Raw genomic sequence first — 17,588 nt, forward strand, 5'->3', positions numbered from 1 at the left:
GCGACGTCACAGCGCAGAGACGGCAGCCGAGGGAGACTTGGGGGCGTCGCCGCTTCCGCCGGCTCAGCCTGTCGCGCTCTGTCCGACCCGCTGCCGTACAACAAGATGGCGGCGCTCGCCGGTGGCTGAGCGGCGTCGGTGAGTGAAAGAGCGAGAGAGCCTCTGGGCTGCGGGGTGCTTGGGGATCTGCCCCGTGCGGAGCGACAGACGCGCGGTCTCGGGGCTTTGCAGAGGGTTCCTCAGGGCGAGCGTGGGGAGAGAGCGGCCTGCAAGGAGTGCTTCATCGTGCTAGGCTGTTCCCTGCCTGTAACGGGTTTGTCTCCTGTTAGCGAGCGCCCAGAGGAGGGCAATAACTGTGACGAGCGGCTGAGATCCCTGGGTTGGTTCAGTAGAGGAGCTGAGAGGAGGCCTGATGGCGGCTGCAGCTCCTCACAGGGAGCGGAGGGCAGCGCTGAGCTCTGCTGTGTGTGACAGCGACGGGGCCCGAGGGAACGGCATGGAGCTGTGTCAGGGGAGGGCAGCTGGGGGTTAGGGACAGCTGCTGCACCACAGGGCGGTGGGCACAGCCTCAAGTTTCTGAAATTAAAGGAGCATTCGGACAGTGCCCTCGGACACAAGTTTTGAATTCTTGTGTGGTCCTGTGTGGAGCTGGGTGTAGGACTCGATGATCTTTGTGGGTCCTTTCCAACTCAAGATATTCTATCATTTTAAGTGGCTGGAAGACCATAAGGCTCTTAAATAGAATGGCTTGTGTTGGAAGAAATCTTAAAGCCCACCCAGTCCCAATCCCCTACCGTGGGCAGGGCTGCCAACCCCACTCAGCTGCCCACCACCCCATTCAACCTGGCCTTGAGCACTTCCAGGAATGGGGCACCACAGCTTCTCTGGGCAGCCTGCTCTGGTCTGGTGCGTCACCGCCCTCTGTGTGAAGAATTTCCTCCTAACATCTAACCTAAATCTCCTCTCCTTTAGTTTAAAACATTCCCCCTTGCCCTATCATTAGCAAACCATGGAAAAAGTCCATTGCTCTCCTGTTTATAACCTGCCTTCAAGTACTGTAAGGCTACAATGAGGTCTCCCTGGAGACTTCTCCAAGCTGAATAAGCCCAATTTCCTCAATGTTTCTTCATAAGAGAGGTACTCCAGCCCCTTGATGATCTTTGTGGTCCTCCTCTGGACCTGCTCCAACAGCTCAACATCTTTCTTGTGTTGGGGACCTAGGCTTTGACACTATACTCCAGGCAGAGTAGGGGCAGAGTAGAGGAGGACAGTTCCCTCCCCCTCCCTGCCTGCCACCTCTTTTGATGCAGCCCAGGACACAGTTGGCCTTCTGGGATGCAAGAGCATGCTTCTGGCTCACATCCATCTTTTTATCCACCAGGGCTTCCAATTCCTCCTCTGCAGGGCTGCTCTCAATGAATTCTTCTCCCAGTCTGTACACATACCTGGGATTGCCCCAATGCATATCTGGGATTGCCACATCTCCGTTTACTTCATAGAAGGCCAGATTGCTCAACTCATTTTCTGTGACAAACTAGGATGTGATCAAGAAATACATAATAATGTGATGGTTTTCTTCAAGAGCACATAAAACATACTTATGTTTTTGCTACTGAATCCTGTGTTATGGAGTGTTACAGTATATAATTGCTAACTTTTAAAAAGAGGGCTCTTAGAATAAGTAATTCCATGCGACATGATATTATATAGAAAGCTATTTAAAAAAAAATAAATGAGAAAACAAAACAAAGCAAAAAAATAACAACAAACCCATACCATAAAAAACTGAGTTAGGTTTCAAACAGAGGTCCTAATAGTGAAACCAGTGTAAATCAGGAATTTTCTGTGGTGTGTCCATGGGCACAGGGAAATGTCTGTCACAAAACGGTGTTACTTTATGAAACAGTAATGAGAAGTAATTCTTAAATAAGTATGTTACTCCTGCAGGAGGAATTTGCTTCAGGAAGCCTGTGTGATTATCTGCTACGGTTTCAGGAAGTTGATTTTTCTCCCTAAAGAGGGGACCTATGATGTCTGTAGTACATCGGCTGACAGCAGGGTGGCTCCTGGACCATCTGTCTTTCATCAACCAGTGTGGCTATGAGATCTGTGACTCCTTTGCATACACTGGTGATGTCACCATCAGTACTTCTGTCAGTTCTACTAACGATCATCCTACTTCTACATTTGCTACCACCTCTTCAAGTGATGGTCCTGGTGATGCTGTAGAAACAGAAGGTAAAACAGCAAGAACAAGATATGTATTTCGGGAAGAATTCTTTCACATTTCTAACGCGCATATAGCTGCAGCTCCTGAGGAACAGCTGTTGCAGGGAAGCCCTGATCTGAGTTTCACAGAAATGAAGGCCATCAGCAGAGCAGAACACCAAGAAGGATCCAACTGTGGTGTCAAGGATTCTGTTGCTGGTGCTAAGAAGGTATGTTCTTTAGGGTGTAGTAGCTATGGTCATCCTCAGGTAAATAACCTGCCATTAACACTATTTCTGCTTTCTGAAGACACATAGAAGAGCAGATTTTCCACAATAGATTTCAAAATGCATGGAAAATGTAAGCACTCAATGTTATTCTGAAGTCTCTTCTGTCAGTAACTTGCATCCTGTGACTCAAAAGCAATTGATTTCTTGTGAAATCCTTTGGTGTTTGTTGTGGCATTGGGCTTGAGTTAAACTGTGGTAGCTGTCATGGTTGTCCAGATTAACATGGAAAGAAGAACAGTTTGAATTTACTTTCAATATATAGACCATACAGTACTGTTTATTACAGTCCTGAAACAACAAACAACTGGAAAATGTTACAGGTCTAAACTAACAAATCTAACCTTTGAAGACCTACTTGTTTTTCTCCTGTTACTGCGCTTGGCAGCTGAACAAACACTTTCTAGTATAGACCTAAAGGAAGCCTGAACGTGAATGGTGGCATATGCTAGGTAATGTTAGATCCCTGTGCTATGAATAATAATATAACATAGCTTTGCCACGCCACCTCCAGCAGCCTAAGTATTTTATGATTATATTTTTGCTTACTGGCTTCATACTTCTAATAGAAAGGAATAGATAGGAAGTTTCTTTCAGTTTTAAAAGAGTTGATTTGTAATTTAGGTATGTTTGAGGTTTTTTTTTGTTTGTTTTTATTATGCAGTAATGTTTTCCTTTTTTTTTTCTTATCCTGTTTGCTCCTTCTACAGAAACGTAAAAGAAAATGTGCATTCAACCAAGGTGAACTGGATGCTTTAGAATACCATGCCAAGGTAAGTTTGAATAGAAGATAATTTTGCAAGTATGTGACACTTAATTTTGAGCTATGCATGGACTACAAAACGCAGTTGTAAATAAGTTCTCTTCTTGTAGCTTGCTCCACTAATGGGAAGGTCTTCTCTCCAGTGCATGCTGAGAATAACTTCTATGTAGATATATGTGAAAACAAACTAGATATGCAACCAGCTTTCAAATAGCTGGAAGCTATTATGTAGTGATGGGTTGAATGTTAATTGAGCAGGAAATGACTATTTTGAAATAAGCAACGTAAGCTGTTCTGTAGATCAGTTCATTTTTAATGTATCATGACACCCGGTTGAAGTTATTATAGGCTTCTCTGATCAGAAGTGCTCCAAGATGTCTCATTTCTACTGAGAAAAGACTTATTCGTGTTAGAATGCCTTACATTATGATAATCATACCAAAGCATTATGAATAGATGGGAATTTGAGTTCTTGCTGGGGCTCATGTTAGTGATGCACTGGTAAAACTGCTACCACTGAACTGTACTAGTAAATTGTAAAAAGATAATCTGTGAATGATATTTGATATATACTTATGTTTTCCTAAATAGAGATGTGAATCTAACAAGGACCTACACTTGCTTGCTTTTATCTGTCTAATGTACTCATTGGGCTATTTGTTTAATTCTATTCCTCTTAAGGCTATACTTAAAGAAATATTTTTTCTTCCTTTACACAATAATGATTTTGTAGCAAATGTGCAGTTTGTTATCTTACAGTGTAGGGGTCCCATAAGTATTGTTCTGAATAAGCTATGGATGTGAAGAATAGCCTTAAATGAGAGAACTTTGAAGTTCAACATCAAACACGGTTTATGAGTGAAAATATTTAAGTTAATACACTACTCCTTCAGATATCTCAAGGGTTGTGCTACTACAGAAATGATTTTTAAAAGAACACATTCAGGATTTTTTGGTATTTTGTAAGAGAGTGTTAAAAAAAAAAAAACACAACAAACAACCAACAACCAGACATCTTCTTGAGCATTCCTTCTTCAGTAGCTTTAGAAACAATAATAAGTATTTGAAACCTGTGTTAGAAACTACAGAATCTGCCAATAAAGCTGTTTTAAATGAGCAAAAATTCTTCACCAAAAATAAACCTCATAAGGGCTCAATGATTTGAGAATTAGGTTGGTCTCTGTGTTCTGTATAGGGAATATTGCTGAAGAAATGAATGTGCATGCAGATCCAAGAATCTTGGCATTGTTATTTGAGAAATGTGTTATTTTAAAAAGTTGCAGAACCAGTTTTTAAAACTGTAATTTGGTTTACATGCATACGTGATATTGGCTTTGAAAGCAAATTAAAACATAGTGGTTTTTGATCCAGGTATGTACTCAATCAAAATTATGCTTGTAGACTTTAAGTTAAACTTCAAGTTAAGTGTTACATTGCCTTGAAATTTGTTTGTTTAGAACAGTAATATTCTACCACTATGTCTGTGAAAACTTTCATTCACCAGGATGTCTTTCTCTAGATTTCTGACTATTGCCACTTTGCCAAAAAAAACCCAAACAAAATAAAACCCACTGTAAGTTAGCATGCCCTCATTATTATGCACAAATAGCTCTTCAGGTGATGGTTTTGGTGTTTGGAAGGGTTCTTCTCCCACTGCAGAGTGAAGATGTTTTGATTTCTGTTTCATTTCCTGATGATACTATGCATATACTCAAAAGATTATTTCTCTCTTGTTTTGTTTTTCTTCTCCTCTTTATGATCATACAGATCAGAAAATTCATTTGGGAAGGCACTTTGCATTTAGTCCAAGAGGGACTCAAAAGTGGTTTTCTTCATCGTGCTGCTGCAGCACCCAGTTGTGGGAAGAACGTTGTTCCTGGACGCATTGACTGTGGGTTGGCTGAATTATGTGAAATGGCAAAGCAATTTCCAGCTGTAAATGATGGTGATCATCAAGCTGTGAATGTGCTAGATGATGAAACCACCATTCCAGAGCATGACCTGCTTTCATGTGTTACAGAGAACAACTCAAACTGTGCAAAGATAGTTGTATTGATGGGACAGAAGTACTTGGTGCCACCGAAGAGCAGTTTCCTTTTATCTGATATTTCATGTTTACAACCCCTGCTGAACTGTAAGTATCTTTAGTCTATCCCTTCTTTAGAATAGGGATAGACTATCCCCTATCTTAAGAATCTATCTCTTCTTTCCTGCCTTAGAAAGCAGGTTAATGTCAAGATAACTAAGGACTCAGTGAACTGTTTTCTAACATAGAGCATCATGCTGATGATGCTACTGCAAGCTTTCAAAGTGGCATTTGTAACTTTGTGCAAATAGGTGAAGGTTTTCAAAGGAATCTTCAGTGAAGGTAGGAGTACGTTTCATAGGGAGGCTCCAAGGGGCTCCAAGAAAAATCTCAGCCATTGCATTTTTACATGAAACACAGAATGCAGCAATTATTAAGCATATTCTGAGCCATGGTGGATCTAGGAGTCAAATAAATGCATTGAATTGGAAATAAACTATCATATAATCATATAATGGTTTGGGTTGGAAGAGACACTAGACGCCATCCATTTCCAGCCCCCTACTATGGGCAGCATTGCCACCCAGCGACTCAGCTGCCCAGGGCCGCATCCAACCTGGCCTCCAGGAATGGGGCACCCACAGCTTCTCTGTCAGCCTGTTCCAGTGTCTCATCACCCTCCGAGTAAACAATTTCTTCCTAGTATGTAATCTAAATCTCCCCTATTTAGTTCAAAGTCATTTCTCTGTGTCTTATCACTACATTCTCTAATAGAGAGTCCATCTTCAGCTTTCTTTTAGGTCACCTTTAGGTACTGGTAGGCTGCAAAGCCTTCTCTTCTCCATGCTAAATTAACCCAGTTCCCTCAGCCTTTCTTCATAGGAGAGGTGATCCAGCTGCTGAATGAGAAATATTTCTTGCAGGCTAGGGTCAGTCCATTGTGAGGACAACACCTCCAATGTTAATAAAGGAATAAGATGTAAAGGACATTAAATATTAAATTATTGTTCTTACTAGCTATTTAAACAATTAGTATCAGGCTCAATAAAGGAAGGAGTATGTTCTCTGGGAAAAACAACATTAGGGAGTCCATCTTTTTTCACAGATGTGTTCTGTATCTTCTTCCATTAACGCAAACCCAACTTCCGTTATGAAAACTGCTTCAGTTTCCTTCCTGTTGCCCACTAATTTCCATTTCTCACACTGAGTCTAGCTCTTTCTGTCTGCTAACCTCTAGTAGTGTAAAACAGTTTTCCAGGACTGGTTCATAGCTCTGCATGTACAGAGCTGCTGAAAGATCAAACAGGACAGAAAACTTCAAGGGTTCAAGGGTGCAGCCTTTCTCTCAGCTTGGTGCCTTATTACATAGCTTCTTTCAGGAAGCTTGGAGAAATTTTAATGTCTTGGAGACTGGTGCTGTATGAAGTTTTTGTTTTAAATTCCCCAAGAGGTTTGACATTTCTTGGAGGTATTGAATCCAGCACAAGTCACACAAGCATCCTTTTCTTAGGTAATCAGCCTAGGAATCTGAGAAGTGTATGATTATCTTAAGTATTTAAACTTTTGTTTCATTATTTGGGGAAAAAAAGAAAAAAAGAACATTTGCAGTTTTGACGTCTAGTTAGTTTTTCAAATATTGTCTGTATTTAGGTAGCTAAGCCTATTTTAACTAGTACTTTTTTTACTGGTTTCTTTACTAATTTAATTTTGTGTAATTTCTTTTCCCAGACAAGAAAAAATATGATGTAATTGTGATCGATCCACCATGGGAGAACAAATCTGTTAAAAGGAGTAATAGGTAAACTTTATTGTAAAATTACCTTGTCATCTCTGTTTACAATGGGTAATTTACATTTTAATTTACTGTTGCAATCCAAGACTGATGTAACCACAGTTGTAGCTTAAGCTAGCAAATACTTTGGTACGTGCCAAAGTCTGAAAGTTCAACTCTAAGATTGTCTCAGGAATTTCAGTGAAGTGGCTTGGAAATTTTTAATACAAAATATTTGCAAGGCTGTATCTTAAATTTGGAAAAGAAAAGGCTCTGGGGAGACCTCACTGTGGCCTTTCAGTATTTGAAAGGGTGTATAAACAGCAGGGAGAGTGACTGTTTACAAGGATGGACAGTGATAGGACAAGGGGGAATAGTTTTAAACTGAGACAAAGAAGATTTAGGTTAGGTATTAGGAGGAAGTTTTTCACACAGAGGTTGGTGACGCACTGGAACAGGTTGCCCAAGGAGGTTGTGGATGCCCCATGCCTGGAGGCATTCAAGGCCAGGCTGGATGTGGCTCTGGGCAGCCTGGTCTGGAGGTTGGTGACCCTGCACATAGCAGGGGGGTTGAAACTTGATGATCGTTGTGGTCCTTTTCAACCCAGGTCATTCCATGATTCTATGAAATTACCTCATTAGTGAAAGAATGCTAGTTTGCTCTACTTCTAGGGAAGGCTTGGAGTTAACTGTTTTGTATGGCCCAGATCATGCAGATACTCATTTTAAATTAATAATTATTATTAATACTACATAAAGTTAGTTAAAATATTTCTAGGGCTGAGGTCCAATTAAGAAGTTTTAGGGTTTTTTTTTTTTGAGCTTTATTCTGATAAATAGGAGAAAGTGATAATGCAACAGTAAAATCCTCAAGTGCAATAGGAACTTTCTGAGTACTGTACTTTATGAAGTCATTAACTTAGAATTTTATGGGCCTTTTTCTCCTCTGAGTAACATTAAGTTTATGCCAGTGGAGCTCCCTTGATTACCATAGGATTGCATCCATGTGAAAGAGGGCCGAAGAGAAAATAGAGCCTTGTAACTTTCTACTGTAACTTCTTAAGCTTCTTATGAAGATATGATTTGTAGACAGAGATTGGTTAGTATATATATTACTTTAAAAGCCCTACAGAAACCTCTAGGAAGTCAGTTAAACTCATTCAAATACATTGGTTTTTTTTTACCAATATAAGTTACTCTTAGGAAAATTTTAGACATGAAATTCACAGACATGAATTAGCCAGCTATACCCTCTCTCCTTTGCAGAATAAAACCAGAAGGCATCTTCAACACTATTGTTACTTGCTGAGTTCATTATCTTGTCAATGTTAAAGGAAATTTGTAGTTAAAAATTCTGCTCACTAAAACTTAAGTACACAGAGTAATGATTTCATATCAGAATCCAGTGGATCTGTCCACTGGGTGTCACTCTGGGCCTATTTTTTATGACTTTCTATGCGGACAGAAGATATTTCTTTAAACATTTTGGCTGTGTAATTTCCTTGTTTTTGTTGCTTTGCAATTTTATTATGTGGTGTATGCTAACTTGCTTTCTCACTGTATTGGTATACAGATACAGCTACTTGTCTTCATGGCAAATCAAGCAGATTCCTGTATCAGCGCTAGCTGCTCCAGATTGTCTTGTTGTCACATGGGTGACTAACAGACAGAAGCACTTACGTTTTGTTAAGGATGAACTTTATCCACATTGGTCTGTGAAAACACTTGCTGAGTGGCACTGGGTAAAAGTAAGTTCTTTGTATTATTGCTTTCTTGGCAACTGAGGGGTCTTTCAATATGGCACTTTATAGTTCTATAAATTCTCTATCTATTTTGATGTGCTTTTGTATTTGAAACGTATGGTGTTGTCAATATCTTCCTTTTTATCAGGTAGTGTCTTGCTGGGAGAATTGGATTTGAAAATCTTCCACTGTGTATTTCTAACTCCTCTGTGTCAGATTACTAGATATGGAGAATTTGTATTGCCTTTGGATTCTTTCCACAAAAAGCCCTATGAAGTTCTTATACTGGGGAGAGTTCAAGGAAACATAAAGGAAGCCCTAAGGTATGCTAGGCTTGTGGTAATTTTTTTTTTTGAGGCTGCTAGGATTCTACTTACTTGTGTGTCATCTGTCCATAATACAATATACTGTTCCCAGATCTCCTTTTGGCATCATCTTTGGCTGATTTTGAACCTAAAAATGGCCTCACTTGCTTTAGGAAGAGGGAGTGCTTTAGTAAGATGAAAGGGTGGAATCTTTTTGTGTGTCCCTTATGTCTGTCTATGTTGGAGAACTGGCTCAAATAAAAGGTGTGGACTTCCTTTGCTGGTAGGTTCTGTTTGATCCCAAGTCCTTAAAATAAGCTGAAGCCATTTTTGGCTGCTGATGGAAACAACTATGTTGTTTGTTCTTGATGGCTTAGTGTGGCTATTGTTAATCGTGTTTTGTCTCAATTCTTAATTATTTTGGACCCCCTCTTTTACGCGTTATCAGGGAGCAACATTCAATTTCCCTTAGGCTTTTGCGAAGTTTGATTGTGAATAAACACTCTTAACTCCTATCTCAGGTATCAGAGAATTGTGTATGTTTCATTCTGATGCTATTCATTCTCACATTTTGTTTCTTGTTCTGGTTTGTACAGCAGGAAATCTGAAGATTTACTTCCAGTTCCAGAACATAAGATAATTGTCAGCATACCCTGCAGTCTACATTCACATAAGCCCCCTCTCACTGGTATGTTTTTATTGATTTGTCATGTTTCTGTGGGGTGTTTGGTTTGGGCATCTGAGATGGTGTACCTAAAATGAGATATGTGTATATATGATGCATCTTAATTTCCCATATGCTAAGCAATTGTGCCCACCAGGACCTGTGATTCCTCAACATTTCTAAAAATGCTTTTTAGGCACCTAAGGTCTAAAAAAGAAAATCACTGTAAAAAATAGAACTTCATGGACAATTGTGTGAATATTCTGAGTAAAAATGAAGAAATTGAACTACATTTTTCTACACTTGCTTTTGAAATCCTGCAGGAACAAATTATAAATGGTGTATGTATTAAGTTATCCCAAAGGATGTGAAGCTCCCGTGGTGGTGGCAGTGAACTTCGGGAACACATAAGATGAAGTATCTTCTACTTAGCTAATAAAAACAGCAAGTGTTTCTATTTCTGCATTAGTTGCTTATACACCTGTAGTGCAGTTCTGCCTTTAAATCTGTAACGTGAATCTTTTTAAAACTGTTGACAGTAGGCAACAAAGAAGGCATACCCTGTTTATTTCCAGGGGGCTGCATTAATTCACTGAAATTGATGCAATAGCTCCCAACTAGCCAGTTAGCATTTGGATGAATCATTTCAATTTTTCAAGATTTAGTTCAAAAGATTCTGCAAGTTCAAAAGACTTCTGTATCATGTGCTACCTTTTGCACATTATTCCAGAGAAAAACTTCCTTGACGGCTTTTATCAATAGATTCTTTCATTATTATAGCACCCGAGTGCCTTACTATTATATGGCAAGAAACTTATTTAATTCCTCTTGCAAAAATAGTTTCATACTTCCCGAGGGGAAAACTCATGATGTACCTATAGATATTACTGGTATACATGGTTCAATGTCATCACATCAGAAAACTCAGGCAGAAGAAATGCATGCTGCCGTTGGAAAGGCATCACTGGCCTGTTCCCTCCATTGTGCTGACGTGCTTTCTTTTCTTGGTTCCCAAGGAACAGAATTACTAAAGTTAGGAAGCTCATCTGAATGATGGTTGCACTTCCAGGGAGGCTTTGAAATTTATGTTTGGGGATTGTATTTGTTATTAAATCAAAACATGCATATATATATTATATATATATAGCTGTTAAAAAATTAGTAGTTGACGTAGTTTGGGTTAGCTTTATATAAAAAGAAAAGAGCAATTCTAGGAAGCATCTGTTTGCAGTTCTGAAGCTACATCTTTAAAAATTATGACTACAGCAGGCAGTATGTCTGTTGATTTAAGCTAATGGGTGGCACAGCAGTGATTTGTGAGGCAGCCACCTAGGGCCTTTTCAGAAAACCAGTACTTGAGCAATATGCTCAGACATGATCCGAAAACTTCTGATATATCCAAGAGTAAAAAGCAGCAGTTTGTGTACATACTGTAGAGAATTCTGGCATCAGATGGTCCTCAGAGCTCTTCTTTTCTGTAGTGGAGAATCTAGAAACTGTATTAAGTCTTTATAAACGATGATCCCGAATGGGTTTTGAAAGAAATTGTCTGTACCAATTTTTATGTATTTCTTGAATCTTTACATGATTGATTTTGATACCGTTGTGCTGTATTCATGTTTCTATTTGAGGAATAAATTTACTATCGATCAAAATCAGTGGTTTATACAGTTCCTATAAAATTACATGTGTGTGTACAATGTTGGCAGCTTCATTCAGAACAGGCTTATGGAATGAAAAGGTAGACTAATGGCTGTTGATTTGTCTTCTTAAAGGCTATTGCTTTCATGATCAGGTAATATTCTCAAGTGGCCAGTAGAGAGCAGTTGAGCTACATGCTAAAATAGTTTAGAAGAAATTTGAGCAGAAGCAGAGATTTAGCAATGGGGGAGAAGGACACTTGATGAGTCACACACATTCTTTATGCTTTGTTTAAGAAGTAACAAAGCCAAAAATATTATTATTTACTGATGCTGTCTGGCACTTTATTTCTAGTTACTACTGTAAAGGCTGTACGTTCCTACATATGTAGCCACTTAATGACTTATTATAACAGTTTCTCTCCCTGGAGGAAGAAGAAGATGTAAATTAAAGTAAGCCATCAAAAAGAGATGTTTGGGTTCCTGCAGTGCATTTAACTATGAAATTGTGACTGTAGGGGTTTTGGGTGATGTATGTGCTGTGTTCAGTTCTTAGAGCTTTAATACATAATTGTAAGTGTACTTAAACTGCTTTATGCAAATGTGTTAAAATGAAATTTTATCACTCTTGGTTTTGATTCAGATAACAGCGGGTTTTCTTTCTAATTCTATTCACTATTGCTCTTTAATACTTAAATGATACTTCGCATAGAGATGATATAAAAGAAGGTTGAACTTTTTTTCCTTTTTCTGTTTTAGAGATTCTTCTTGTTATAGGCATTTCTCCTCTAGTATGTAGCATGTACATTTATTGCTAAAAAACATTATTGCCACATACGAGTATGCCTAAAAACATTAGTATTAATTATTGGCTGTGTTCTAGCTGCTTTGCAGATCTCCAGCAGAAGCATGCAGAGGAAAATCTTGGAAACTTACTTCTTCTGTAGTAACTCTATGGCTTGTGAGGCTGTTAGGAAAGTGGAAATAGAAACAGAAAGCATTTACTTCTACCCTCTTCTGGTAGACTAATCAATGGGTACATCAAAATCTAGCTTAAACAGAAAGTTTAGGAAAGATACAGAGATATTAAGCCATCTTTGCCCTGAGTTTCTCATCTTTTTTTCTGGTCTTTTTCTAGACAAATCAGGCAATAAGGGCCTCTGCATTGCAAAATTTTGAAGGCTTACTATGAAATGAGTTCAATTATGTGTGGGCTGTGCTGTGTATGGCTCACAAATCAGACAGTAAAAAGCCAATAAAATCATTTTCACCTTATTTATCCAATTTGCTGTGCAGAATTTATTGTTTAGGTAATGGAAGCTGAAAAGAGAAGGGGAAGCTGTTGCTTGTTTCAAAATGGTTCCTTCTTTTGCTCATTTAGATGATTTAACAGCATGCATCTTGGATAATGTGTGCCATCAAGAGTAAAACCAGTGTTATACCTACCAGCTGGCCTTGTGCTAGCTTTGTGGGCATTAGATGTCCATGTATAGATACCTGAGTTGCACCTGCAGTGTTTGACATCTGCAAATAATGAAGAATAATCTATTTATTGTCTATTTAAGCTGCTAATTGTCAGTAGTCTCTATAAGCATGTAGAAGTAATTGTTAAAAATTAAAAAATATCTGTCCCTACTGTAGAAAAATGAACATATAGTTTTTCTACTGATGTAGATCCTCTAATCTGTTTTCAGGAAGAACTTAAGTTTGCTGAAGGGACAGAAGTTAGATCCATATGTGCTGAGGTAGCCTTTTGGTGGTATAAAGGCCATAAAAGACTAACAAAGAGGTTATAATTCATACCATAAGATGTGAAAACTTGGTGCTCAAGGCAACCAGTGTAATAAGATCTTATGCCAACAAAATACAGCCATATTATTGCCCTCTTGATATGCTAATTTCTCTTGCAGTGAATGCTACAGCTTGATGCGATTATGTAAATGCCATATCCAAGCAATGAAGAATCATACTATAATGTAATCTTGTCTTATATGTAATCTATCTCTGTAATTTGTTTTTTTCAAAAACACTTTGTACATAAAGACCTTCTCTCGGGGAATGTGAGAGAGGAAGATTCTTGGGACTTCCAGTTTAAATTCTATGACCAAGTTGTTCAAAAGATTGGCACAGTCTTCTGGTTCGTTTGGAACTGGTCATTTTTGGCTGCCTCTTTTTTTTGCTTTCTGGCAAACCAATCTGCTGTAAGTCTAGCTGAATCAATTAAGTATGCTTTTCAGATTTTTCTCTTAGGCATGGAAGTTTTTGGTGCTCAGTGGAACCTGCTTCTGACTTATTGGACTAAGTGCTGTGATGACATTTGTAATCTATGCCTTTTAAGAACAAATTTCAAAACTTGTTAGGTGTTATTAGCGAAGTTTTGTCACCTAGATCATTCTTTCCTCTGCTTAGGCATAAAACAGTTCTATTTTATTTTGATATGAAGAAGAAAAAAATAATCATCTGCAGTAAGCTCTGCATGATCTTATGCATGTTTGGGTCAAAATAATAATATCCTACAGCTGTTAGATTTGCTCCCAGAGAGCTTACCAAAAGCTTTGGATTTGCATTCCACAGTCTCTCCCTTCTCTTCCATGGAAAAAGTACATCCTCCTGCACCATGGGCTTTCTTAGATGATGAAAAGAACAGATTTTTGGAAGACTTTTGTTAAAACGTTGGCAGCAGCATGGAAAAAGAATAATACATTTTACCACATAATTAAAAGAAAAATTTGCAAAATGATGCAAAAGCAGCTTCTTTGAAGTGGTGTGACACTCAACAGCAGTATTCAGAGCAAGAAGTTTTCTGTCAGAATGTGCATGTTTTCAGACTCTTCGCTGCAGAAGTTAATTTGTATAAGGATTTTAGCTTGCCTGTAAAAGGAATAGGCTTTTAGAATAAGATTCCTGCTGGTAGCAGTCTTTTTTTAAATTGAAAGTTGCTTTGATGATAATCTATATGAAATATTCTTTTGACATTTGTTAAAGATTGGAAGAACGAAAACAAATTTATAGTCTGTACCAAAATATAAGAATGTTGGAAAATGCCCATTACAAAATATTTAAGGAAGTTTTGAATAAATTGAAGCTTTGGATTGTATAAGTAGAGAATGCATCTGGGGTTCATTAACGCTCATTAGAACGTGAAGTGGATGTTTATCTTTCTGCAGCAGGAGCAATCCATGACAAGAGCATCCGAGGTTTCACACAGGGAGTCTGTGACTGGCAGACTTGATGCAAAAAGTCAGAACTTGGTTTGAACCCAAAAAAGCATTCTCTCTCAGGCTTTGATGTATGCTACTTGGATACATTTCTGCTTCCTAATATGAATCATGTCTGAAGAGATCAAATCAAACAATACAGAGTTTATGAACTGTACTTTTAAGCTACAGAAATTCAGAAACTTCAAGAAGATTTCAACAAGAGTGAGCAAGATATACTTTGGATAAAGAAATGGTTTATTAGCTTTTGTTCTTTCATTCTCAGTCACAAAAATGCAAACTCAAGATGTAGTTTTATAATAAATCTTTTTTTCAGTCTTTCTACCTCCTTTATATCCTTTGCATTCCTTTAGCCTTTGCTTTTCCCACGGACATTTTTGTATGTACTATTTTGTGGCTATTTCCTGAAACCTAGTTAAGAATTTCTTTGACCCATCCACAAACTAAATGGCTCTGTATAACAAATGACACGCTTAGCAATTAAGTGTTTGCAGTAGTATTTCTCAAGTGAAATACTATAACCAATGACTTTTTCTGCCACTTGGAGAATAATCATAATCAGTGACCCAGTTGATCTGGCATCTGTTGGCATCTGTTTAGATACAGGCAGTAAATAAATACAATGAATTTGAGATTTATATTACTGAATGAAAGAAGGTAGTCATATACAGGTTTCTTTTGTTGCTAAATTGCTATTTGGGGAGAAAAAGAAGTGCCTCCATTTTTATAGCTCTTCTAATGTCTGCTTATTTAAACTGGTGTTTCTTCTTTTACCTTACAACATTTTTCATCAAAAATTGGTTTTATCCCCTTTAAGATGCAGAGCAAAAGAGCGCAGTCTTAATCAAGGAAGGTGTCTGTCTGTTTATTTATAGAAATGTTGCCCTCATGATGTAGGAGGCAATTGAGCCTTTAGGAAGTGCTTTGTGGATATTTGCGAAAAATTTAGAACTTGCCCATGTAGATGATGGAATAAATCCTCATTCTCTTTCTCTAAATGAAAACCAATAAATCAAGGCTATTGAAGGCCTTGACAGTATTGTTTAGGATCTCAAGGGCACTCATTTTAAATGACTTTCTCGCTACAAATAGTCCAGTTGTTTGATTAAACCCCTAGAATTAATTTACTGTCTCTTTTATTTTTTCAATGAAACATTCCATCTTTCATTTGCAAACAGCACTGGGGAAATTTTATTTATTTTTATGTTTATTATTACTGTTGTTGTTTGTATCTTTGTCATTGTTATCCTCATCTTTTTTTTTTCTTATCTTGCACAGCGGTTCTGGCAGAGTTTATCAAGCCAGATGTGGAGTGCTTGGAGCTGTTTGCTCGCAACCTGCAGCCTGGCTGGACCAGCTGGGGAAATGAGGTTCTGAAGTTTCAGCACATTGATTATTTCACTCTTCTGCAGAATAAAAACTAACTTTGTTCTTGTAACTTAATTCTGAAATTCGTCCTTCTTAGCAAGCTCTGGAGCTTGCTTTTCTTTTGGTTGGTGCACTCAGAAATGAAACCAACTGCACTTCACTTGCAATTCTTGCAGTGACAGAATATCTGTTTGATAGCATCTGTATCTATAAAGCTGCTCCTCTTCTTTGAAGATCTTGGAATAGTTAAAGACTCATGTTAGCGGGCAGGTACATCTCTGTTTCTTTTTTTTTTCCTTAAAAAAAAAAAAAAAATCAGGAAAAGAAAGATATTCTCATTAAAGCTACCATAAATGTAAGCATCATAAGTACTCCAATCATAACACTTGTAATGTGTTATTTTTACAGTGATCATGTATTATTTTTAAAGAGAGGCAAGCAAACTAATAGGTTTGCATTACAAATATTTCCTGAAGGACGATTGGTCTTTGCAAAACAGTGGGTTTGAAACTAAAATAATTATGAAGACAGTATTTTCTCCTGCATATTTGCATCTGCCTGTCTACCTCGTAGGTCTTTGACTTGTTAATTGGGCACAGTCTTCTAAAACATTCAACAATTACATCTTTCTGTGGATAGTGTTAATTCTCTGAATACGCTGTAAGTGATAAAGTCTAAACCGTCTCGCAATTTCTAGATACTAAGCTGTTAGATTTAACTAAACTAACCTAAATGACTTAACTGAAATTTTAACAAAATTTAAGTATATTGTAATTTTTCTTTCCTTATATTCTTGAAAAAGTGCATTACATTTTTCAACTTAACTGAAGATCTTATTTCTTTAGTAATGGTATATTTTTGTGTCCTTTGCTGCACATCAACTTGCTTTGAAAAGGAAAAATTAAAAGGTAGAGCTTCATTAAGTCTCTTTCCTCATTTGCAGCTGTACAGGCAGAGCAGCTGGACAATCTGTTTTTCCTGACAGCAAACTCCTGTGTTCTGTTTATAATGGGGAGCAAAATGCACTACACCCTTCTTTTTGTATTTTTACATTTATTACACTTTTTGTAATCTTTGGTGTTAAGGTTTTAAATTTAAACTTCAAATGTCAGTTGATTTTTTTTTTTAATTTTATAATAAAAGTTAAAATAAAAATTTGTCAGTGTCTTATTAGCAGACCCAATATTACCATTGTTTTCTTTTTTTTTTTTTTTAAACTATTGTATCAATAGAATTGACAAAACAAGGAACACATGCACACACACACATAGATTTAAGTTTTTTGTATGTATATATATGTATATATGTGTGTAAGTAACTAAAACATATGTTTACTTATACTTTACTGTAGCAGGCAAGGTAGATGGCTGGAAAAGCACTCCTTGCTGCATGATTTTCTTTTTCAATTTTAAACTGTCAGTATTTGAGCACCCCCTCCTAAAACTATAAGGGGTAGGAAGGTTCCTTACTTGCTTTCTGTTTTACAAGACATTACCTGGGAACTCAGAAACTCCAGGCGGAAAGAATTCCCCTCCCATACCATAAGGTTTGTCTCATCCAGAATCAAATGAGTGCATGACCCTTAAATACAGAACA

At 37.7% G+C, this 17,588-nt stretch overlaps 1 protein-coding gene across 2 annotated transcripts; it reads left to right on the forward strand.

The window, feature by feature from the left end:
• The first annotated feature begins 4 nt into the window (after window positions 1-4).
• METTL4 (methyltransferase 4, N6-adenosine) lies at window positions 5-17,106 on the forward strand. Of its 2 annotated transcripts, none has more exons than XM_031588913.2 (9): window positions 5-138; window positions 1,948-2,438; window positions 3,206-3,268; window positions 5,026-5,392; window positions 7,013-7,082; window positions 8,629-8,803; window positions 9,014-9,120; window positions 9,699-9,790; window positions 15,903-17,106. In XM_031588913.2, the coding sequence occupies exons 2-9, from the start codon at window positions 2,028-2,030 to the stop codon at window positions 16,046-16,048; spliced, it is 1,431 nt and encodes a 476-aa protein (XP_031444773.1). In that variant the 5' UTR covers window positions 5-138; window positions 1,948-2,027; the 3' UTR covers window positions 16,049-17,106. The 2 variants fall into 2 exon arrangements, with proteins under 2 accessions (XP_031444773.1, XP_089993554.1); XM_090137428.1 differs by lacking the exon at window positions 15,903-17,106 and adding an exon at window positions 10,090-15,193.
• Window positions 17,107-17,588: the final 482 nt, after the last annotated feature.

This window comes from Phasianus colchicus, chromosome 3 (assembly GCF_987193195.1).
Source record: "Phasianus colchicus chromosome 3, bPhaCol1.hap1.1, whole genome shotgun sequence".
Taxonomy (NCBI): domain Eukaryota; kingdom Metazoa; phylum Chordata; class Aves; order Galliformes; family Phasianidae; genus Phasianus; species Phasianus colchicus.

Coding starts and splice junctions, on each gene's coding strand:
- METTL4 (XM_031588913.2), top strand. CDS start 2,028: ATGATGTCTGTAGTACATCGGCTGACAGCAGGGTGGCTCCTGGACCAT. Junction 2,439..3,205: donor CTGTTGCTGGTGCTAAGAAG/GTATGTTCTTTA, acceptor CTCCTTCTACAG/AAACGTAAAAGAAAATGTGC. Junction 9,791..15,902: donor ACATAAGCCCCCTCTCACTG/GTATGTTTTTAT, acceptor TATCTTGCACAG/CGGTTCTGGCAGAGTTTATC.